This window comes from Accipiter gentilis, chromosome 10 (assembly GCF_929443795.1).
Source record: "Accipiter gentilis chromosome 10, bAccGen1.1, whole genome shotgun sequence".
In the NCBI taxonomy this organism is placed as follows: Eukaryota; Metazoa; Chordata; class Aves; order Accipitriformes; family Accipitridae; genus Astur; species Astur gentilis.
In genome coordinates, this window is record NC_064889.1 from 18,330,917 (window position 1) to 18,355,108 (window position 24,192).

The 24,192-nt window shown below is 40.5% G+C and overlaps 1 protein-coding gene across 1 annotated transcript in view; it reads right to left on the reverse strand.

The window, feature by feature from the left end:
• The window catches only part of AGBL1 (AGBL carboxypeptidase 1), a 273,863-nt gene that overhangs the window by 200,919 nt on the left and 48,752 nt on the right, over positions 1-24,192 (reverse strand). The window contains exons 10-17 of the mRNA XM_049812577.1: positions 21,719-21,835; positions 20,122-20,723; positions 18,081-18,164; positions 16,928-17,014; positions 16,426-16,574; positions 13,006-13,093; positions 4,880-5,024; positions 1,265-1,418 (exon numbers count right to left, since the gene is read on the reverse strand). Of these exons, the coding sequence (XP_049668534.1) occupies positions 1,265-1,418; positions 4,880-5,024; positions 13,006-13,093; positions 16,426-16,574; positions 16,928-17,014; positions 18,081-18,164; positions 20,122-20,723; positions 21,719-21,835 (1,426 nt within the window). The remainder of the gene's footprint in view (positions 1-1,264; positions 1,419-4,879; positions 5,025-13,005; positions 13,094-16,425; positions 16,575-16,927; positions 17,015-18,080; positions 18,165-20,121; positions 20,724-21,718; positions 21,836-24,192) is intronic.

The following is a 24,192-nucleotide window of genomic DNA, read 5'->3' on the forward strand; positions in this document are numbered from 1 at the left end:
CCATGTAGCCTGTACTCGGCTATTTTGCTTTAAGATTTCAACCTACAAAAGCATGTTCATGTTCAGAAATTTGCTAATTCAGCGTAAATGCTCAGTTTATAATAAAATTATTATAATAAAAAGGTATGCACTCAGGATGATTACACTGTAATGTCAGCATAACTGCAGTCACTGTGTTTTAAACCTGAACCAGGAAAGATAGCAATAAATTTCACCAACTCTGACATTTAAGCTTCCTTTTAGTTTATGCATGTAGCATGGACATTATAAGGAGTCCTCCTCATGTATCACCACATACCCCTGAAAGGAGAATTCTGCAATGAGAAATGCGGGTCATATTACAGAATCCCTTTGGATACTTCTAGTCTAATATCTCAGTGAGATAATGATATATATTTGCTTAACAACCAAAAAGATCTTAAGACAATTTAAATTTCCACACTCCCTCAAAGTTCTCAACCTGTGTTATAGATGTGTGAAAAGCAGAGTTAAAAAAATCAGTTTATGCCTTGTTGCTGACTCAAGAAAAAAAGTCAGCCTACATATAAATAGTTAGTAGTTTAGGATCTCAAATCAAAGTTAACCCCAGGTGATGCTAACCAGAGTCTTATCACTTGCTGTTGATTACAGAAACTTGCATATCTTAATCTTGTTAATCGAGGCCACTACAGGTCTAAATCTTTGACTTTCACACTGAAAAATAACCACCTTTAGATATAACATGGCAGTTACAATATTTACCATTAGGTAGTACACCATCAGTAAGGACTCAGACAGAATGCAAGGAGCTATATTGTGTCCAGATGGATGTACCGGGCACATTGGAGGAGCTGGGATTTCACCAGAACACTTCAGTTGCTGTCCACAGCTGGGAAAGAGTGATTTTTTTTAATTTTTTTTTTTTTTTTAAGACCTCAAAATACATAAATCATTTCAATATGGAACATAAACACCAAAAAAATTGAACTTCTTGTTGAATTGGTTACTTGAACACAATTTCTTGCTGTGGGGATATTCGGTATTGAACTTTGTAATTGTTTCAGAACATTAAAGAAAAGTTTGAAGTAAAAAATAGTGTCTGTCCTCCATGTAAATCTGTAATTTTAAAAAAGCATTGTAATTGGCTATTCCGCATGTTTATATTTCTTTTCCAAAATGAGAAAGGCAAGGAAATCAACATATTCACAAAACAGGTTGTCATTGCCACTGCTGACATGCCTGCAACTCACCAGCATCTTTTTTAATGCTTCATTTGGCTACTTACAGAATTGCTCCAAGTCGTCTCTTTTTTTAGATTCTGGCATGGCGGTGATTGTGAGCAATGGGCATAGATTTCCTCCAAGCGTCTGGCAGAGTGTCTGCTGCCTCCAGTAAACCTTCTTGGGGTTCCTATTTTGTTCCAAGATATCAAGATGGCACTGAGAAAGAAGCAAGGAAGCAGATTCATAAATAAGTTCACAGTCTATAAAATCTGATTTTATTCCACTAGCTGTGTGTTATTATTGGTACTAATTTCACCTCTTGCTAACTTCTATTCTGCCAGTTAATACCATCACCTTTTACGTCCCACAAATATGCACAAGCCATTCAGAACACATCCCAGTTCACTGAAGCTGCACAGGACTATCTACTCTTATTTCATGATCTAGTTGAAGATGTCCCTGCTCATTGCAAGGGCGTTGGACTAGATGACCTTTAAAGGTCCCTTCCAACCCAAACTATCCTGATTCTATGATTTTACCTGAACAGTTCCTAGGTGCTGTTCTTATTAGTGTAAAGGAATTTCTATGTGTACATGAAGTCCAGAAGAGAACTGCCTACTCCTTATATTTTAATAGGGACTGTGTAGAAACGTGAGAAATCTCATAATTTGGGGGCATTTATAGAACTGACTGGTTAGCTGTCAAGCACATGCCAGTGAAACTCAGGACCATCTCCACACCAGAGGCAGTCAAAAAGTTTACATCAAAACAACATTTTGTACAATCAGTAGTGGGAAATTTTAAGAGCATCTTTCCAAGAATTTGTTTAAAAAGGAGAATTTCTCCCCTTCCTGCAAAGTTTATGTCAGTTTAAACAATTTTTAAGTCCAACAGCTTTTTGAGAAATTCGAGAAAAAGGATTGGCAGCTTAAAAAAAATGACTTTTTGGAACAAATTCTTATCGTCTCATTAGACACATAGCCACTTGTCACCCACACACCAGATGACGTGTAGTTCTCTCTGTTTACATTGTAATTGCAAGTGGCAAGATTAGTGTAAGTAATCCTATCACAGGGTGTTGCTAAGTGTTGTGGAACACCAGTTGCCTCTGGACTGGTAGAAATAGGTATAGTACAGTATGCACACTTGTCCTAACAGTAATTTAACTAAAACACACCAATTCACTCAAAAACATTTACATGGCAACTTTTTGTCTTTACAAGTCAGGGCTAAATTTTAACAAACGTTTATGGGACATGACATTCCTGTTCCTCAAACCTTGGATTCTTTCAGACTGCTTTCCCAGTATCCAGTATCCCAGTATTGTACTTGAATGTAAACATAGGACTGAAATTTACAGTAATCTATGCCCATAAAACAATTAACATACTTCTCTATATAGTAAATTCAATTATTAGATGCATCTAACAATCTTACATAGATACAGAGAATTCAATATAATATAATCATTTACTTATGTTCCTGGTACCCAGTGAAAATTAATTGGGTATAGCTGCCACAGAGATTTCAGCTAGATATCCAAACAATTAACACTGTGGTATAAAAATATATAAATTACTCTTCATAAAATAAATGTAATTGCTGATGGACAAAAAGTAATGAACTGCAGAGTGCATCCAGTTCAAATAGGATTCTACAATGTGTATTTGATGTAAATATGCCTGTAACCATTAAATATATATGATACTTAAAAACATTTTCAAATTAGTAACTCCATACACAAGTTTGTCTTCTTCCCCAAAGCACTATGTATTTAATTGAACCCTTGGGTTCATAATCACTTTTAATTTATTACTGCTATGTAAAACCAACATACTTCACCAGTGGAAAAAATGCTTTAGAATGAAATCTACTGGTGCACAAAGCTGATTTAGTCTATTTACTGTGAAAATTACAGTAACATGGAAATGTGTAAATTGCATCACTCGACATTTTAAGTTAGTCCAAGCAAAGAAGCCTTTTAGAATTATTAGAGGCAACAATTTTGCTTTGGCAAAGAGTTGGATGTGACAATCTATCAATCTTTTCCATCCATAATTCCCATTTACCAAACTTTATGGTCCTTACTGAGTCTGAGTTCATTTAAACTTTTCCTGGGGCAAAATTCCCTTTAACTTCAATGAACATTTTATTTGAAGAGGGAGTGAAATTCTTCAAGGCTTGGCCCTGCAAGACTAGGAATAACATCTTTTTCATCTCTATTGTATTCATTCAGGAGCGGGTGAGAAATTCAGGGATTCCCAGAACATACAAACTCTCCAAGCCTCTCTTGCTTTTGTGCCAGTAGAAGATAGAAATCAATAACAGTAGAATAATGATCAGTCACTGCATTTCAGTAATAAGTATGGTGGTGAATAAGTCCACCTAATTCTTCAGTATTGTATTTGTCTTTTCCCCTGCAGGCTGTGGTATATACATGCCTTCAGGGCTATAGGTCAAACCCCACTACTGGAGAGTACTCTCTTCCTCAGTGATTTTGAGAAATAACTGGTACCCATAATCCTAATGAGAAGTGAGCTGGCAGGCATATTTTGGACTGTGAAGGCTTGACTGGCCCTCTCTCAGATATTGGAAGCGGTTTCTTTGAACATCTATAATGGGATGCAAAGCAGTTGACAAGAGACTGTTGTCTCAGTGGGAATTAATCTAAGCCTAACTATGCTGACATGCTTAGCAGCACGGCTAGTAAGTGGGAGAGGACATTGTCTCCCTTGAATGCAGTCTTTTATATCTGGTAATGGCAAACTGATCCCATTATAAAAAAATAGAGTTGAGCCCAAACTTCACCATCCCACACCGGCATTTATTGACCAGAAGAAAAAGGGTTGACAATGCAAATTGAGGGAAGAAGGAAGGGAAACTGATGTACTGGAACTGTGTGTCTTCATTTTCAGTAACATCTTTCTCACCTTTAACAACAAACCAAACTACTTCCAGAACTATTTATTTCCCCTCTTTTATCCTACCTTCCTTTCAGACCTTGGGCTCTCCTACATCAATCATGGAGAAAGCATATTAGATGCATTTCCCAGAAAATTCCTTTACCATCCACCCCTGGCCAGAAAAGTCTGTAGAAAACAAATCCTTCCCCAGGAAGCAAACTTCCTACAACTCAATAATGCAATTTACACCTTGGACTTGTATTCTTTCAGTTTCTGTACTGACAGCACTGGTGGGGGTGTCACAGATGCCTACTGACACTCCAACTGGCACAGAGGAAATGGCTGACAAAGCATTCAGATGAGGTCCAGCACTGTGGTACTGCTGGGTGCAGCTCTGAAAGCCGAGCTGTTACCCTCTGTCAGAAGGGGCAGGCAGCTTTCACTTCTGAGTTGCCATTAGCCTTAGCCCCCCTCTTCCCACTCCTTCAGGAGAAGGATCCTGCAGCCCTAAACAAATCGAGACATCTTTGGTTTGCGTTATGACTGGTATAAGCACTAACTGGTTTGTACCCCAGCTTATCCCATACAGAAATTTCTTTTTTCCTACAGCGTTCTGGGCTTCGGGGCTACAGTTGCAAACAAGGCAATGACATCATCATAACCACTAACTACCTGTGAAAACAGTCCTTTATGCTATCTCAAAATCTACACATACCCAAGCAGCTCCAACCTGTCAGGCCTATTAGCTTATCTAGGTGGACACATCAGCATTACCATCATTGTAGAGTAGGTATAGGGGTAATGGTAGGCCAGGTAGCAGACATCATCTTTATGAGGGAACTCGATGCTGAAGGTGAGTGTGTAGTAGAATTTTCCTCTCACACCTTCTCCTGCAGCTGCACTGCAGCGGTAGTGGTTTCTGGAAGAAGAGAAAGGGAGAGGAAGTAGATGGTTTTCACTTCTAGATGCACATTTGGAGCAGCCATGAGAGAACTACGCATTCAGAGAAGCATCCACCCTGCATGAGCTTTCATCTTATGATATAGATGGGCTCCAAACTCAACCAGTCATTGTACCAAGACTGTGAAGGCCCCATGAAAGTACAATCAATCCAATCCCAGCAATGAACAGATACAAAAATATAACACAGTGCTAAACAACACCCAGTAACACAGCAATGCACCTACAGGCTATATGATAGAAGGAAGGTTAGAGAAACCATGGCTCCACTAGACAGAGATGCTAACAGGATCACGATGGTAAGTACCACTGACCAAGGTGGTACAACAGATTCAAGGGTGTCTTGGGATTCACACAGTATGCAAAGACCAGCAGAGAGTTAAGGGGCAGAGCTGCACGTGGCAGTACTGGGTGCAGCCAGTCACATGCTGTTGATGGATGGGAGCACTCTCATAGGAAAATTACAGCTTGATTCATTCTGTGAAGGTGCAAATAAGAAAGCAGCCAGCAAATACTAGTTCATACAGCACAGTCCAGAGATACTTAAACTAATGCATTCAGCTAACGCTACTGTATTGCTTCCAAAATCCAAATTGTCTTGCCCAGAGATGCAGGTCCCTATTCACAGCCCTAAACAATGACACGTGAAAATATTGTGTGAATCCCTGGAGATTTAGAAAATATGAATACCCTACAAAACCAACCATTCAGTTCCACCAGAGGAAGAAAAGGAATAAAAAAATAGGAATACATAAAAATATTTCTAATATCATCAAAGGCTCTTTGCTGAGTAGGAAGAGGAGACAAGGTTTGCATAGAGACTGCACACAGAGGAAAAGCAACCTCATACAGATTTGCAGGTTGTGAGCTACCCCAAAAATCCTCCTTTTGGATCCCTCCTTTTCAAAGACTTGAGCCTCTCCCTGTCAGGGAGCAGTGAGGACCAGTTGCTCCCTAAAAGATGGGGAGCTGAGCTTGATACAGAAGCCAGCGGGGCAGGGACCTCGCCAGCCAGGGTCCCCTCCAACAGTACCGGAGCAGGGCATGCCCAGGGATGGCAGAGGGGTTCCACTGCAGGTTCAACCACACAACCGGATCATCAGACAAGTTTGTGGTGATGAGGCAGGTCTGGGTCAAGCCAGGAGGTCAGTCCATGAGTCAGGATACAGACCACCAGAGCTGACCGCAAAGCAGAGGCACAGCAGTGACTGAGGGAGGTGGAACCTCAGCTCAGAACCTCCTGGCTGCTCAGACAGGGACTGAGCATCCAGGACAGAGCTCAACTAGAGCTCCTGAACCCATGGGCAGAGGGTGTGGGTGGAGGCCCTGAGTGAGGCTAGTCAGGGTCATCAAGATCTACTAGTGCAACTCAGGCCCTTCACACTCCCTTCATTAAAACTACAAAATCTTCAAGCGAGCTTCTCAATCTAGTTCCAAGACCAGATCTCTTGCCGGAGACTTACTCTGATAAAGAGATTACTTTAGGCTGAGTAAGAAAGTTTTCTTTCAGCAGAGATGAAGAGACAATTCATGCACCTTAGGGAGAAGCCTCACAGCAAATCGCATCCATAAGTACATTTCAAACAATATTTTTCCCACATTGCACCAATTATGCTGTTGCCAAACCTTCTGATTCTGAAGGACTGTGAGGTTTCTTTGACAAATGTTATCATCAATGTTGCATTAAAATGCAAAATAGAAGAGGCAACCAAAAGATGCAATTTCAGCTCCTGAAATTTACAATGCTAGTTTATTTTGCTGCTGTTCATTTTTATTCAAAGGGGTGGAGAGAAAAAAATAATTATTCTTGTCAAATTCTCCAAAATAACCAGCTCTTTTTCATAAGCAAGACACAATACGATGCTGCTGAGTTTTCACCTGAATTTAATAGTTAGGAACACGTGGGGTGACTGATACTGACTGGATCAATAGATAGTACAGGAACACAGAGTCACAGTGGCAAACCGAAAAGCCTATGATTTTATTCTCAGCTGATCCCTTCACCCCAACATTTCTTTTGCAAATAAACCACCTTAATATTGGACAAAGAGACTCAGAGGAAAAAATAATGCAATGAACCCACAAATATAGAAACATCTACTTAGTTATTATATGTTTTTCAGTGGATCCAGGATTTGAGTCTGTATGTTTGTTTGTTTAAGTCAGAACAATGACCATTTAATCCTGTTCCTGTTAATTTTGACAGTGAAGAATAATTAAGAAGCATTTCTTGTCTAGTGCATAAGGAAAGTACTCACCTCCATAGGCTCTCTTATATTCAGCATCACTTGGAAGGTTAGATGATCTTGTTCATAAAGAACTGTCACAAGGTGCTGAGATCTTCTGAGTCCTCCCCTCCAAATTCATATATGTAATTAGAGGTGTGGGATGAAGCCAGTCTTTGCAGGCAGATACTGCTTAAATATCTTACATACGCATTATTCCCACCTGTCCCTAATGATCCAGTAAAGGCTTCTCCCTCTATAGTCTGTAATTCTGCAGCCAAAAATGTCTCCTGTCTAAAATGGCCACTTAACCAAGAGGTTTAGCAGCACCAGACACCTCTGACCTTGATGTTATGCTGGTAGTCAATGGTCCTTACTCCTGACAGTGCTCAGATCGCATGATCCTGAGTGTACCAATGCACAGCACTCACTGCACTGCTTAGCAGCACATTTCATTCTTGTTCTGAGCACCTCTGCTGTTCCAGCAAACTACCTGCCCAGAACAGGTATTTCCAGACTTTTGAATCACTTCTTGACACCTGCTTCAATCTATAGCAAACTATCTGGTAGTAACAGGAAGTTTACAGGTGGCTTTGTGAGGCTTCAATGTTCTTCACTCATGTATTAAAAAGAAAAATCACCTGTGTGTAAGCAGTGTAAATGATTGTGTATTCTTACTGCATATAATCTGGTCTCCTCACAATCCATCATACATTGCAGTAGCTCTGAATCTTTTTAAAAGAAACCTAAAAAATTGCATTTTTCCTCTTTGCCTCCCTCTCGTTCTACTGCTGTCACCCCAAGATGCCTCTATCACCTCCTTGTTCCTCCACCAGGCTGACAGTTTTTCTTCCTCACCCCTTTTTCATCACAACACTCTACCATACCAGCATGAAGACCAAATTAACAAGCAAGGAAAAGGGAAGGAAAAAAAGACCCTAGCAACATCTGCTCCTCACTACCTTATTTGTGTTCTCTTTCAAAAGATGTTCAAAGTATCACATGCTCCCTAGAAACTAATACACTGATTATTGGAAAGAAAATAAGAGACCAAAGTATGGGGTTTTTAATCAGCATGCAAGCTGTATCTACTATGCCTTCAGTCACTTTGTAATAGTGAAATAATTTTGCTTGCTGTTCTCCTTCAGAAATAATATACAGGTAGTGTATATCTAGCATAGCCGTGATGGAAAGTTAATTAATAATAATTATAACACTACTTATCACTTACTCCGCACGGTAATTTTTTGAGCTTAAAAGACCTTTGCAAGCATTATCTAATTAAATCTTGCTTCCCATTTATCTATTCCCATTCTTTGGGTGGCAGATAAGTGACTCTAATTTTCCATCCTTTATAGATGGGGAAACTGAGACACAGACAGGTGAAGCCTCTTGGCCAAAGATACAGGCAGGTCAGTAAAGGAGATGGATTGTAACTCAGGAAATTCAAGAGCACCAAATGATGCAAGAACAACGTCTCTTGGTCATCTCATCTTTAGACTTCCTGTCTGCAGCATTTAGTATATATAAAGCACCAGTAGGTGATGGAATATGGCACTGTATCAGCTTAGACTAAAATGGCTGAAGAAAATACCAATATCCTAAATTTCTAGGCTATTTCAAAACAGAGTCCAAATGAAGAGTAACCTATTTATCACTTCTAATCTGCTGATGCATTCCTTCTGTCCAAAATCCTTCCACCACCTCGAATCTGGTGTCCTTGTTTTACATGCCCCGACATTCTTACATCTCTAAGCGTGGCTGCTAAGTGCAATATGCTTTAGTAACACCCTGGTTCATACCATTAAAAAAGCATTATTTAACAATTTACAAGGCATGGCTGTTATTTCGGGGTCTGCCACACTGGAAACTGGAAAATGCAGAACACAACTCCTTTTCAAGGGCCAAATCCATGTTAAGGCATCTCTATTGTCAAGATTGCAGGCAGAATCCCAGCTGAAGCAGAATATTCCCACAGCCATCTTGCTACTAAGACCTTCAGTCATATTGTAAATTTTAGATGTCCTCAGACTGAGATTGGTGTCTTAGCCCTCTCTTGTAGATATCATTAGAACTGAGAGGTGGCCTGCTAATGCTATGATGATGATTTCATCTAATGTGATTATAAAGATGCTGGAAAGAGAAGACCTGGTTCTGACAGCGCTACGATCACCAAACAGCCAAGTCTTTAGTGTTGACATGAGAACAAAACACTCCATATACCTCATTACTACCTGTGAACTGACCATTGTCTGAAAAAGCTGGAGGTTAGAGAATATGCTTAGAATGAGACATGAAACCAAAGACTCAAGTACATTGTCCCCAATTCAGCATGCTGCCATTGTTCCTTAAATATTTTGCTAGAAAGGAATATTATTCAGCGCATAAAGGCTGCCAAGACAGTAAGTGAATTAGATGATCTTATAGTAACTGCAACTCTGTTTATCATGGGTGTATCCTGTCACTTCACAGAGAGGCAATGAAATAGAACAGAAGTGTCACTCAGCTTCCTTTTGACAAGAGCACTGCTAATATTCTCCATAATATAAAAAGTCTTGTGAGACATATGGGAAAGGTACGCGATGACAGACCTGTGCCACAACATTTATCTTTATGAGTGAACCATCCCATCTTCAGTGAAGATGAATGTCAGCAAAGATCAGCCAACGTGCATCACCCAGACATCTTGCGAATGTGCCTTTCCTCCCACTGTCCTTCAGCTCTGAAGTTGCTCTCAATAAGAGCCCTGCTGCAAAAGCAGTTATGGCCATCTTTGTGTTCCTCATTTTTGTAAGTATGTCACTCTTTTCCCATATTTATGATTAACTCCTGGTAAAAGTAATTAGATGAGGTTCCCTTCAAAATGTGCCAGTCCTACCCCAGGATACCTGTGACGAGGGTGAATGGAAATGCAGTGAGCTCTTTCCCCAAAACAAAGGCAGCATGATATCACTATAGCAATCCCACCTCCTCTTATTCCGAGCCAAAGTCTGAGCAACCCCAAACATACTTCCTTCACATTCCCTCCCACCTACAACTTCTCATGACTGGGAATCTCTTTTTTAGTCACTGAAACAAAAAGATCAGAGTTTCAGTAGAGATGGAAGTGCGTATATGTGTGCGTATGCTCATTCTTGTACATACAAAAGCATGTGAAAACCTGGAATAAACAGTAAATGAGACAGACAACAAGTAGTTATCCTAGATGAATATGTTGACAAATAACTCAATGTACAGTTAGAAAACACAGAATATTCCAAATCAATAAAACTCCATTCTCTCACATATTCTGAACAAGAATCTATCTGATTACAAGCTTAATTGTACAATCACGGCTTAATCTCGGAAGTCAGCTGCTGTTTAATCACTGCACAATAACTGCCTTGTTAATGACATGAGAAGCCACTGCTGTGGTAATCAGCATGTAAAGTTTGCCCAACCAGAAGCCAGAGGTTACAGGCATGCAAAGGGAAGCCACTGCACCACAGTACGTTAGCTCTTAAGGTAGAAAAGGTTAGGTGAATAAAGGTTAGTGAAGAGTACTTGGAACAAAATAAAATAGCTACTCAAATTGCTACAGACAGGATGCCGCGTTGAGAGAGGATAATCTGAGCCTTCAGCCCAACTCCCTCCCACCCACCCACCCACCCCCTACTCCCCCCAAAAAAATGAAAGACAAGAGATTACGAGATTTGGAACGACTTGGAATTTTTTTTTGTGTCAACACAAGTTTGATGCTCTACTACTTCTGGAAGGCAGCCCACTGTCATTGTTTGGGTTTATTGTATCATCAAATCCACTTGTGAACATAGCCACCTCTGAAACTAACAGCAAAATTATGAACTACAGTAAAAATACAATTTCTTACAAAGAGAAAGCCCATTATTTCACATCAGTTTCTAAAATCAGCCTCATCACATGAGCTCATGAAGGAAGGACTACTATTTAGAACATTCAGCTCTGTCCTGAGAGCACTGCTTACCATGCCAGATGATTAACATTGTTTGTAATTGTGTTAACACCTTTCTGTTTTCTTGTATTTCCCTGCCTATCTGCAGTCATTGGGTAGCCCAAGCCCTGTGCTTCAACTGCAAGGTATTAGGGGCAAGGACCAGACTTTTTGCTTTGTTTATACAGTGCCTAATGCGGTACCCATAGAGTCTTGAGACACCGAGGTATTTTGGTAATGCAAACTGGTGAACAGGAATCATGACAGAAAAAATAATTAGAGGAACAAGAAAAAAAAAGAAAAAAAAAAAGGGAAAACTTGTCACTCAGGCATTCTCAGCCCCAGCTTTCAAATCATGACAGGTAAGGCCAGGATAGAATAGTTAATTAACACCAAATGCTGCAGTATTTGATTACAAAGTATGTGAACTTCACCCACAATGCTCTACCACTTCATCCTCAACATGTGACCTCTTCTTTCCAGTGCAGGGCTCCACTTCCCACTTGCACCTCCCCAGGCTACATCATTCCCAGACATCCCACTCACAGACACTCAACCAAATACATTTACTCACACCTGTAATTTTCCTACTTGTTCTATTCTGTCCCTCAGTCTTCAGCTCTGCACAGATTTTCTAATCCAAAACATACCAGTTATCCTAGTGCTGAAAACCCTTTCAGTCGTTATCTTTAAAAGTAATAAATGTTGTGGATAACTTTTTGGAAGCCTTGAGAAAATAAAACAGGGTTCATTTAACCTACTGAAACCCCAAGCCCCCTGGTTGTCTCCCTTGACTGTAATAACCAGAATGAATCAGGGATCGGTTTTCTGGATGGAAATGAGATACCCAAGTGAGAATGTTTCTCATGTGAGTCAACCTCCAGCTCAGATACAAGTTAAAGATGAGACTGATCTAGTGGTTTTCTTCTGAGGCTCTAACACTGCAGAAACAGCCTGAAACAGGGAACTTGCATAAATATCAGCAGCAGGCTTGTCAGAACTCCATTTACACCACAGTTGCCTGGCCCCAGTAGAAAGACAAAAGTTCAGATAGGACATTGAGTAAGGCTAATCACTACTGTTTCTGCTATGAGGACAAGGTCTCTATGGTGCCAATAAGCATGATCCACAGAGCAGTTTGCCTTCTAGGATTTGAGTTTCAGCTTTGCAGTGAAGGGAAGCTCATGACAATACTAAGGTATAGAGAGAGATTCACAAACAAATAAATAAATGTGTATTTGTATATTGTCTATTTCTACATATATATTTATATAGATGTATATAGTGTATATACATACACACACACGCCCAAACACCCCTACGTATATGCTAACCCTTTCTTTAACTCCTCAGCTCCTATGTCTTTTACAAAAGTCAGTGTATGCAAAGGAAAAACAACGATCCCACCCAGCTCATTACTTCCTGGATAGGGGAAAAAGCCAGCTACACTTCCTTTGTGGGTTAAGTTTCCTTGTATTCCTGGCTGCATTGGCAAGGTTCAAGCACTCCCCGTTCCCTTTCCTCCTCCCTCCTTCTGGGGAAGTGAATTCTGCACATGCCCTGTTTCTTCCCAGGCATCTAATATAGGTGCCTCACTTGTAGCTGTTTTCTGAAGGTGGAAGCACATAACACATTGAACTAACACCAATCAGAGATATTTGAAACAAGTGACACCGGTGGTCAAAGGTTAACAACAGCAATACAGTTAACAGGAGGGGAACAGAGGGGAAAGGAAGCCACAAATAATTCACCAAAAATGCACTTACTTGTAGTAGCAGATATCATGGCCTGCCCGAAGCCAGCAAGGCCTGCCCTGGAGAGCTTCCTTTACTGAATACATGACCAGCTGCATGCCTACATAAAACAAGACAGTTTCAAGTGACATGACTTCCCTGGCTGGAAAAGACAGGGGTGGGAACAAAAAGGCTAAACAAGAAGCATCATTATTTTGTGTGTGCTGTCTCTGCAGATAGTTTATGCAAAGTAAACACGTCTCCCAAAGCCCCATGCTTTGTTCTGATATAGCCATGTCTGTACAAAAAGCACCTACAGAAGATACGCGCCTACGGGCCTTTGCAAAGGAGGACTTCAAGCTGCTCTGTTTACACCCAGAGGAAGGGAGAGAATAGAATAGGAATCAAGGTATCTACAAGATCAGTAATTTGGTTATTCCAATATTTTATGCTTGGCTGCACCATTATTGAAACCTTGATCCTACCACAACACTAGAGATCTGCAGTGCATCCAGTACTGTACCTTCAGAAAGCAGCAAGCAAAGCTAGAAGGTTTTAAACTTGCCATTAGACCTAAATAATACCTATGTGTCATAAATGCTGATAATGATAGCATCCATCTTTGTACTGTGTTATACCAGAAGATGACTTCTTCCTGACCTCCAAAATATTACCATCTCATGCCCCGAGGTACGAACCTTTCTCTGATCCGAGCTGCATATCCATTACTCGCAGCTCCATGAAGCCAGCCCATCTGCAGGCAGGTTTTGTATCAAATTCCTTTGCTCTACACACCTGCCTGCTCTTTTACAGGTATAGTAAGGATCCTGCCCTCACCAGCGAAGCTCTCTGCACAGGGTGTCCCTGGAGAGGTGTTGGCAGCTGGGGGCTGCAGGGGTGGCCTCTGCCCTGGGGTGTTGCCAGCCAGCTCCAGTGGACCCAGCACAGCCACAGCTGAGCCCAGCAATGATTCTGGCAGCACTTCTGTGAAAGCATATTTAAGCAAGGGAAAAATTCCCTTTCAAGTATTTATGCATGTCGATAAGTTGCCCCCTGAGCTTTCTCTTGGCTGTTCTTGTGCTGGGAGGAGGCGATGCTTGAAAATCATTAATACTGATGACATATTTCCATAAGCAGCTACTCAGTTTTCCTTTGTCCTTTGGGTGTCCCTGTTAAACTCTCCAGCACTTTAAGAGCTGGTAAGTGTACCAGCAGAAATGCCTTTTAATCTCACCTTTGGCTGTGGTGTGGGGTAGCACTAACTAGCCTACAGCTAGGAGTAACCTCTATACTGCTGTTTCCTGAACTAGCACCGTGAGCCACATACAAGAAGCAATTCTGTGTTTGGTTCCAGGACACGGGCCACAGCGAGTTTTTGAGAGACACAGGCCTGCCTAGAAGCCCAGGTCATCAGACGAGGGATGCGAGACTCAGGGTCTGCAGTGCTCTCAACATCCTAAAAGCCAGCTCCTGCCCTTCCTCTGTGAGTCTGAAGGACACACACACCAAACTGCCTCAGAGCAATGGATGATACTCATCTGCCATCTCATTTTAATTAAAAAATAAAAAATTTAAAAAAAAAAATCAGGTTTTCCTTTCCACTTTCCCTATGAAAACACAAATGCAAATCAGGCTTCTGACAAAATCCCATTATTTCCCATGGTAGCATAAGCTAGTGGAAAAGGGGGAAGGAGAGAGGTGGAGGCTGCGCCTCCTGACTTGCTCTGCTCCTGGTCACAACTAGTTCATTAAATAACCTTTTTGCTGATTTGAAAGTTACACAGTGCCATCTAACCAAGAGCAAAAAGGAAGGGAAAAATCAAACCAGATCAGTAACCAGGAGCTGTAAAGTATTGCCACCCATGGCACTTTGGCACTACATCACAACTGGAAGCTTTTAGTATTATGGCATGAGCATTAGCTCAGAAAAGTGCAGAGGGAATGTAGTGAATAAACAACATCTCTTACCAAAAGTCTGTGTAAATTTTATGCATGTGCTGGAAGGGGTAGTGAGCTTCACACAGCCAAGACAGATAAGCTAGAGCTTCACTGTCCTCAGAGCAGCAGAAGTAACCCATGGAAGAATTGCTTTAACAGCCAATCCCACGTACAAGCCATACAAAAGCAAGCTATGGCTTAGCCTCCCTCCTTACAGTGGATAGTATTTTCATGTTTTTCTTCCAAATATATTTTTCCTTGCACGCTTGAGCATGTGAGTCATGTACAATTTCAGGTGCACAAAATGAGATTATAAATGCTGACAACAGCCAGACTAGAGGATAACAAGCAACCTTCCACCAAAAATAGCCATAATCTCTAGCTTTGAAGCTACAGATGGCTGTATCAGAGATTGTATTGGGGTTTACAGTGGGACCTCAATGTATTTCATTTTCAGGCTGCTACCAGACACACCACACTGAACTGTTTGGTAATTCAGGGAAGCCGAATAAGATGAAAGATGAAGATAAAATTTAAAAAAAAAAAAAAAATAAAAATCATTCTTATTTGGGATCTATATGAATACTTGAACTCCAGCCTTTGGGTTAAAGAGCGAATGACGTATAATTCATTATGCCACTCATCCAGCCAGTTTCACAAATACAAGTGACAAGGCATTCCAGCTCCTAGTGCTATTTGTTTTAGGTACATTGATCCTGAGAGAGTTCTCCTGGTTATGTCGAAGGCTGTATCCACAGGGCTTCAGAGGAATGCAAAGTCTGATATTAGGGGCTTATTAAACATTCTGAGTCAGGCCTCAAGCTGGTGTAAATTAACACAGCTCCATGGAAACAAATAAAAAACCCCAGCCTATGCCAGCTAAGAATTCAACCCACAGTCTCCATGCAGAAGAAATAATTTCTCTTCTAAAATGGGCATTGAAAGCTGGGATTTGCCCTGCCTATTTCTGAGCTATGCCACCTTCCTCCTGAAGCACAGACTATGACAGGAGCTCAAAGACAGCAAGGAACAGAATTTTTTTTAATCATTAATATCAGCAGAAGTCTCAGCAGGTCTGAAGGCAGAGATGTCTTTCTGGATAAGCCCAAAGAATCATGAATATTTGTTTGAGGATTATCTACATTTATTTAAATCTTAGAAGCACTTTCCATTCCTATGCTGCTCATTCAATTCCAACAGATCATCTTTTTTCCCCTCTCCCAATCCCAGTGCCATTCTTCCTCAGTTCTGGTCTCTAAACACAGAACAATGACTTTTTTTCCCCTACAAATCCTCTCCCAGGTCTCAATATTCAGCTTACTCCTTGGTTCTCCTGAGGATAGAGAAAGGTCCTTTGACAAATCTAAAGTAACTCTTTCAGTGGATTTCAGGGCAGATAAGATTAAACTTACAGTCTCCCTTATACTTACAGACATGGAAAGTTTGAAGCCTTTACAGCATTAAAAAGATATTCTTGTGAACAGAAGACTATCCCAATTCCCCAAAGACTCATACCATAATTAAATTGGCTATTAAACTTCTCACAGTTGATAATGTTGAAGCGATAGGGAACTGCTAATTTCATGTCACGGACTTCAAAGTAGAACCACTGGTGGTGCTGGTTGCTGTTAACATCTGCATTCATAATTAAGTCATACTCAAACCTGTAAAGGAAGACCAGAAAAAATGGTGGCCACGAGCACCCCACCAGTCTGCCACTGAGCCTGCTGAGGAAATCAGGCTGTACAATCAAATTCATTAATATCCTTTGAGAGCCAAAAAACACCATTAAACTAGTCGTGCCCAAACACACCATTAAATACTTACACTATGTTAGTCATGTTTTCTCACTCCTGTTACTTTCATGACATCCAGGTGTTGGAAGGCATGATAAATTCTGTGTGGTATAACCTGTTTCCCTGGCCAACCCTCTCCAAACCCAGGAGAACTCCACCATTTCACACCATGGTCAGAGCGGAAAGGCAGGTTGGGACACAGCCGCTGCAGGCATACTTACTCACGCACTTGGATGGCTTTGCGAAGGTTTCCCGATTCAAACTTGGAGAAGAATGTCAGACAGCCTGGAGCAGCTGGGCTGGAGTGACTGCAGTAAATCAAAGCAAGGATACCTATAGCAGGTTGCTTCAAAGACAAGCCTTCCTCGGCAACTTTTGTACACTAAAATAAGGTTTTATAATTTTATTTTATTTTTATAAGCGAGACCCTGAGAAGTAGCAAGAAGTGAGCAAATCCATAATCTTCCTATCCAATGCAGCATTCTTCTCTACTCTTGCTTAGTGATTCTAAATCACATCTTTTCCATTCCCAATACTCCCTTTTGTCCCAGTTCATATTTACTTTCTTTATTCCAGTTACTTTCCCCCCGAATTATTCCCATTAGTTTTTTAATTGCACAAGGCATCTTTATACAATTACTATACATTTACTCTTCCCTCATCTATAGTTTCCTTCTCCTAAAGCTTAGAAACCCTTAAATTCATCCTGAACAACTTCACAACTTTCTCCTACCTCAAGCTGTCCTCCACGTTTTTTTCCTCTAAAGAATGTTCTCTGAGTCACTCATCCTTCCTTTGAATGCAATTTCTTCATATTTGGGACCCTTTCAACTGCCCTGTGCTACATCTTCTCAAAGACCATAATTGCTGGCCATAGTTGAGCACTTAAAACAGTTCACAAGGGTGGATGTTTGTTTTCAGAAGCCCTTTGTAAGTGCCACACCTTTCAGGGTACACCTACAGCCTGTGACCCTGGCTGTAGGGACACTGCAGTGCACTCATTGGGAAATGCTGCTTCAGGGCGTGGACTCATAGGTACAATTCCCAGCATCAGCCTGCATGCTTCTGGTCCAAATCACTGCATGCAAGGCAGACATATCCAGGGACACCATACAGTCCCCTCTGATGTACAGATTTTCTTGTTTTGTCTAAAAAGCTTTAAGGCTGTCTTGCTCCAGTGACTTCCACAATAAATCCTTTCCCGAGAGCCACATACAAGGAATCTACTCCTCCTGTATGTTTTTTCTGTTGGCCCTTTACCTCCTAGGTTTTTTCTTCTATACTTTTATCAGAGCTGAACAAGCAAACTGAGCTCGTTACCTAACCCAGCACTGGCAGTGTCCCTGGTTACAGTACTCAATTTAAGTTACCCACCTGGGCTCATCTAAATCAAAAACAGTTCTGCCTATCACATCACCCGGCTGGATTAAGCGGCGAACATCATCTAGTACTTTGTCCCTAGGAAAAAAAAGAAAAGTAAATTGTAATGACACTGTAAGAAATATTGGTATAGGGTGATCTTGTTGAAGAAATATGAAGAAGCTTAGGAAATTGTTTTGAAGGACTGGTAAGAAAGAGGACTTCCATGTGCTAATTCCAGGTGAAGTTTGTTTTTTCTTTTTTTACCATGAGAAAGCTCCTGCTCCATCTCTGTTCCCATTACAAGTTGCCTTTTGGTTAAATGACTGATTTTGTAAAATCTTTATTCTCTACAGTATTCTGTCAAGTTCCTTTTATCCCCAGTTCTTTCCAGTCAATGTCAATCTCCCAAACGGCCAGCCTTGCCCCGTGAGGAAATATCTGCCATAACTTATAAAGCTATTCTGTCTCATAGTGAATCTTGACTCTAAATCAAGCTAATTTCTACTCATTATTAAACTGAAGTTCTCTGATCCCTAAAGATGACCAAATGTGGAATACCAGATTTTCTTCCTGACCTTTGCAGCAATCATGTTATGCCCTGAAGCATGATATAATTATTCCCATTTTAGCTGTATGGTTACACATGTTATTGTAGTCATAACAGCAAAGCTTTTAGAGCAACAGTGCAAGGAGAAGATGGTAGGGTGATTTTGCCTCTAAATAAGATATTTAGCTTTTATATTTGCTGCAGAAAGAATCATTATCTCTCTAGAGGTCAGAAATTAGTGGTCTTCACAAATGTCATTTGATTAACATTGATCAACTTCAAAGTTTAGCATAAATCCAGCCTCTTCCGTATCTGCTAATAATTCTCTATACCACTAGAAAGAATTGTAAAGTCATTGCACACAGCCACACATGGAATAGACAAAACAGTAGTCACGAGAAGAGCTTCCTCTCCCAGCACAAGCTTCAAAACACAGCTTTCCCCTCATCTGAACACCAGAAATAACACAAGAAAAACAGCAGCCTCTAGCAGTGTGCCAGAGAGGAGATCTGTTTTCATTTCTTTCTGCATGTTGCGTGCCGTATATGCTGTCTTCTCCTAGTAGGCTGGGCAGCAGGGAAGGAAAGCCCCTCACTTACCTTGTCCCTGCTGCTGCTCTCTGGCTCATGACAGGCTTCCCAGAAGCAGATGCACATGCTAAGGAAGGAGAAGATGATTCTGGAGAATGCCATGGAGCAGGCAGAGAGCAAAAGGAACAGCAGAAAGGGACACAGCAGCAGAAGGGTAGGCAGGGAGATTCCTGAGAACAACCTGGCACAGACACACAGCTGAGAGGACAGAAAGGATTTTTCCTCAGAGCCAGATGGGACCCAATGTTGCAAGCACTAAAGGTGGCTGGATTAAGAGCAAAACAGAAGACAAAAACATATCCTAAAAGGACACAGTCTTCTCCATCTCTAAAATGAACTTGTTCTCATTTGTTTTCTAACAAGGTCACAGATTCACAGCTCATGCTGGGTCTTGGTCTGCTTACTTTAAGGAAAAGCCACAGTAAATCCATGTCAACGTTTTGACCAGCTTAGAGTCCCATCACATACATAGGTACATAGGTACATATATCAATAACTAGTTTAATCAATAACAGTTTGGAATATGAGAAAGGGGAGTCTTTATGGATTCACAGAAGCGATAAAAATCTCACTCCAGGGTTACCACTACCACCGCGATCTACCAGACAAAGAAAGCAACACGCAGATGGTTCACAACTCATCCACTGACACACAGAAAGTCCATGTCAGAGACAGGAAATACGCTTGCTGATTCCTAATCCTGTTTGTAACCCGGTTAGATACCATTTTCCTTTCCTCAGGAGGAAAACCCAAATAAGATCATCCTGCTGTTTGGCCTTGCAGCAAATCATTGGATAGCCCAAAATTTGTTCTATTAACTTCCTAAGACATTCAGAGGTATTATAGCCAGAACCTACATAAACCAGTTTTGAGCCTGAGAGCTCTCAGTTTGGTAATTATATTAAAGTGTAATCACCTTTGAACCCCATACTTGCGCTCCAACATGGGCTTGCTGTAAGGAGGTGGCTGGTGACCCCAGAAATCAGGGAATGACAAGTCTCTGTAGTCTGGTATGGACTTAACACGTTTGGCCCTAGCTATGTAGAAGCGAGGGCTGTGGAATGGGATATCCCCTTGGTGTTTCTCCAGAAGATGTGTCTCTATGCCTGAGCTCTCCAGCCTCCCTCCAGGACTAGGATTGATCAAGGCTTCACATTCAGGGTAAACCATTTTTTTGTACCAAGCAGCGTCTTTTGGGAGAGGACGCAAAGCAAGCACATGACTCCTGGCTGGATCTTCCTCTTCATAGTAGTCTGCTTCTTGAGCTGCTACTGCAATGTCTCTCTTTTCATCAGTCTGATCCCATCTGCATCTGTCCCTTTTTGTGCAGCTCTGCAGAGGGACTTTGAAATCCTTTTCCCCTGGATCTGGTCCCATCTCTGTGACACTTTGGTTTCTCCATGTGTAGTTTGGATGTTTCACAGAAGTAGCACTTGGAATGAAATGAGAGGGCATAAAGGGAAGACTCTCAGTCCTGTCCTCCAAGCTCTTCTCTTCCTCAGAGTCTGATTCAAGCTCCTTTAAATTTAAAAAGCAGAAGAAATTTTTTAAAAAATCTAAAGACAGATTGTGCCTTCTTCCAGAGAAAACTTTCAAGGAAGAAAAAGAAAATATTTACAAATCTCCCAAACGTGTACTCATCCAATAAGACAGCCAGAGTAAAATCAGCCCATGGACCACCTGCCAGAATTTCTCTATCCACAAAGCTGTTTCAACACTAGTCCCTCAGAAATTAAAAGGATCAGATTGAGTCATCTAGGTGAGTCATCCTCAACCAAACCTGATTGTTCTAACAAGTTAGAGAAGATAATTTGCAAGGCATTTTTTAAAAATACAAATGTTACAGCAGGGTAAAGGAGGCCAATCTGTCACAGAAAACTCCACCCCTGCCTTGATGCAAGAGTATAATTTAATCCCATTTGGCTACTTATGGTTGTAATAAATGTCACAGCATTGTGTGTACAGGAGATATATTAAGCCAGTGGTCCTTTCCAGATTCATATTTGAGTCACAGTTTTCAGCTCGCCTAAATTCCAAGACTTGCAATGAGTGCAATACTCTATTTCTTGTCCCAAACTGCAACAGAACAATAATTTGAACTCTGCATTTCACTCAGCAGCACTGCAATCTTCTCCATCAGTTCCCTCAAAACACTAGTTGACAGTACTTATTTTCCACATCTCATACTGATCTTGATATTGCCATTGAAATTGCCAGCAAGGATACAAATTATTATCTGACAGATTTGTCATGTGGCAATTGATTCAATAGTACTTAGTTAATCCATACCCAGCCAAATCTGCACCAAACAACATCACTCCCTTTCTATCACTCTTGATTCACACCAATAAACTATAGCAAACAGTCTTATTCTTTGTTCTTCCTGTCCCATAAGACACCTAGGTTTCCTTTTGCAATAGTCTTGTCCAGTTATCTCTTGTCAGTACTCCCTTTCAAGTATTTCTTAAACTCTTGAATATTCACAAATAAAGGAAGCCTCACTATGATAGTACCTGAAAATTATGGGAAAGTTCTGGACACATTGCTTCATATTGTCCAAGCTCTTCCTCTGGCCGGTCGAGCACTGGCCTTGACCTCAATTTGTTCACATCTGTCTCCAAGTCATAATCCTACAAAAGCAGAATTAGAAAAGAATGTATATTAAAAGTCCCTCACAAGATAACTGTTAAAGTAATATTCTGCATAATACCCTTGATTTCTAATGATATCATACTCATTTAATGAATCCTATAACTGTTCTCCCCATATTCATGAAGGCTGCTAAAAGTAATTTTATGGAATGGAAAATAGAGGAACAAAAGGAAAGACTACATTGTGAAAGAGGGGAATTTGATGTTTGGGTATTTGAGTACCTAAGTAAAGATACCACAAAAAGATGGTTTTAAAAAAAGCATCAAGACTGAAACTTGAACCTTTTAAAAGCACCTCAGCTTGAGAGGTTTCAAAACAAAAGACATCAACAACTACTAGTTATTTCTGAGCATATCATCTATTTCCTTGCTCATGTTGCATAAACCAGTAGGCACAGGTCGTCAGGATGTAATTGGTAATATTCAGATTCAAAAGAAACAATAAACAAATAAATGTAAATTTAGCAAGAAAATTTTCAAAGCATATTGAAGCCAAAACTGTCTTCACAGGCCACCAGCAAAATTAGAAACCTTGACACTTCTGCCTTTGATTTAGACAACCACATGGTTTCACTAAGTGCCTACCAATCAAACTGAAGGGCCCATGTCTATATCATTGAACTTGCAGGCACCAATTGCTTATATTTTATTTTTAATCTCTCATAAAATAAGATTTTATAAAAATCTGTGAAACTCTTCCCTAATCCATCTTCTATACTCTCCAACTTCTTTGATATTTTTATATGAAAAAAAGCTTTTCAGATCTCAGCCATCAACAAATCAGGGATAAGAACTGTATCTGAAACTTTCACAGTTGAAGGCAACTGTGCATTGATGTGCAATGTCCTCCATATCAGATACGACAACCAAACCCAAACTGTGTCAAGCATTCAGTCATTGCATAAGAAACCATGAAAAGGTGGGGCAAGAGGAAAGGATGGAGACATGGCATTGATGACTAGGCATTACACCGCAGCATTATTCAAATAATTCAACGTGTCATTGGTAAGTATGCCCCACTAAATGCCAGCAAAGAAGTGATTTGCTCCTGAAAAAATAGAATCATTTCTGAAGCTATTATCAAAAGAAAAAAAGAATGCCTGAATGCAAAAGCGATCATGGCATTTCAAACCCTGAGCCACACTTGTATTGCAAAGCAGAGTTTGAACTGCTGTTTGGGCCTAGTTGAAAAGTCAATGAAGAGCTGCACACAGTATGAGGTCTGTTTAAAAGGATTTGCCACTAACAGCATAATGATGCATAAGCAGCTTCAAACTCACTGTAGATTTGGGTTGAGAAGGATAGATGGTTGATGCGATGATTTTGATTTTCATAGAACTGTCTGAACAGTTACTGATGGAAGTGTAGAGCCAAGTTTCAGTTTGGTTGGTATTACTAGTATGCATGGATATGTGTTATGTAGCTGTGAAAATTTGTAAATTGCATCAATACCAGGAAACACTGTGCAAATGATCTCTCATACAAAAAGGTAAACTGAAAGTTCATTATTGATTCTCTGCTTGCTTTCCCTTTAGAAAGATTTGTCATGGAAGATATATGACCAGCACACCAGACAAACAGTACTTAAAACTCATATCCAGAGCAAGTTCTTAGGCAAAAAAGAAACCCTGTTCACATCTACTTGGTAAATCCTTATGAATAATGAAATAGTTCAGAGGCATATAGAATCTGTTTCTGAATGAATAACTAATTAAAGAAGGAGATAAATTCACTATGAACCTTATTCCTAATGAGCATCTTGACAAGCTCTATATTCAGATAAAAACAGCCAGACAGAGGCAAGTTAGGACACTGAGATAATGGGGGGGGGGGGGGGGGGGGGGGGTTAACTTCCTTTTTTCATTGGCTCACATCAGTTTAATACTTGAGGAGAAAAAAACAGGGCAAGTAATGAAAACACCCTTCCACAGAAGACTCAATCATATCTAATTAGACTGTATTTGCAACTTCATTTCTTTAATTTGCCTTCCCAAATCACTTTATGTGGATAAGACTTATTAGCAGCATTCACTACTTCATATTTGCATATGTGCTTGTATGTATTTTCACACAAAAAAAAGGTTGCATTCATCCTCAGCTGGTAGGGTTGGGTTTTTTGCCAGTTAGGTCATGACAGGAAGAGTGCAAAGGGAGAAGTCAGATAAGTATTGAATAATTCATTGTATTATTTGTCTGTGTGCAGCAGCAAATAAAGGAGAAATATAGGTTCAAATGCCCCAGCTGTGGCCTAAGAGAACTAACATTTTTCTTAGGGTAGGTGCACAGCCCAAATATATTCTGATATGGGAAAAGAGGGTTAGTCTTTCCTAGGTGAT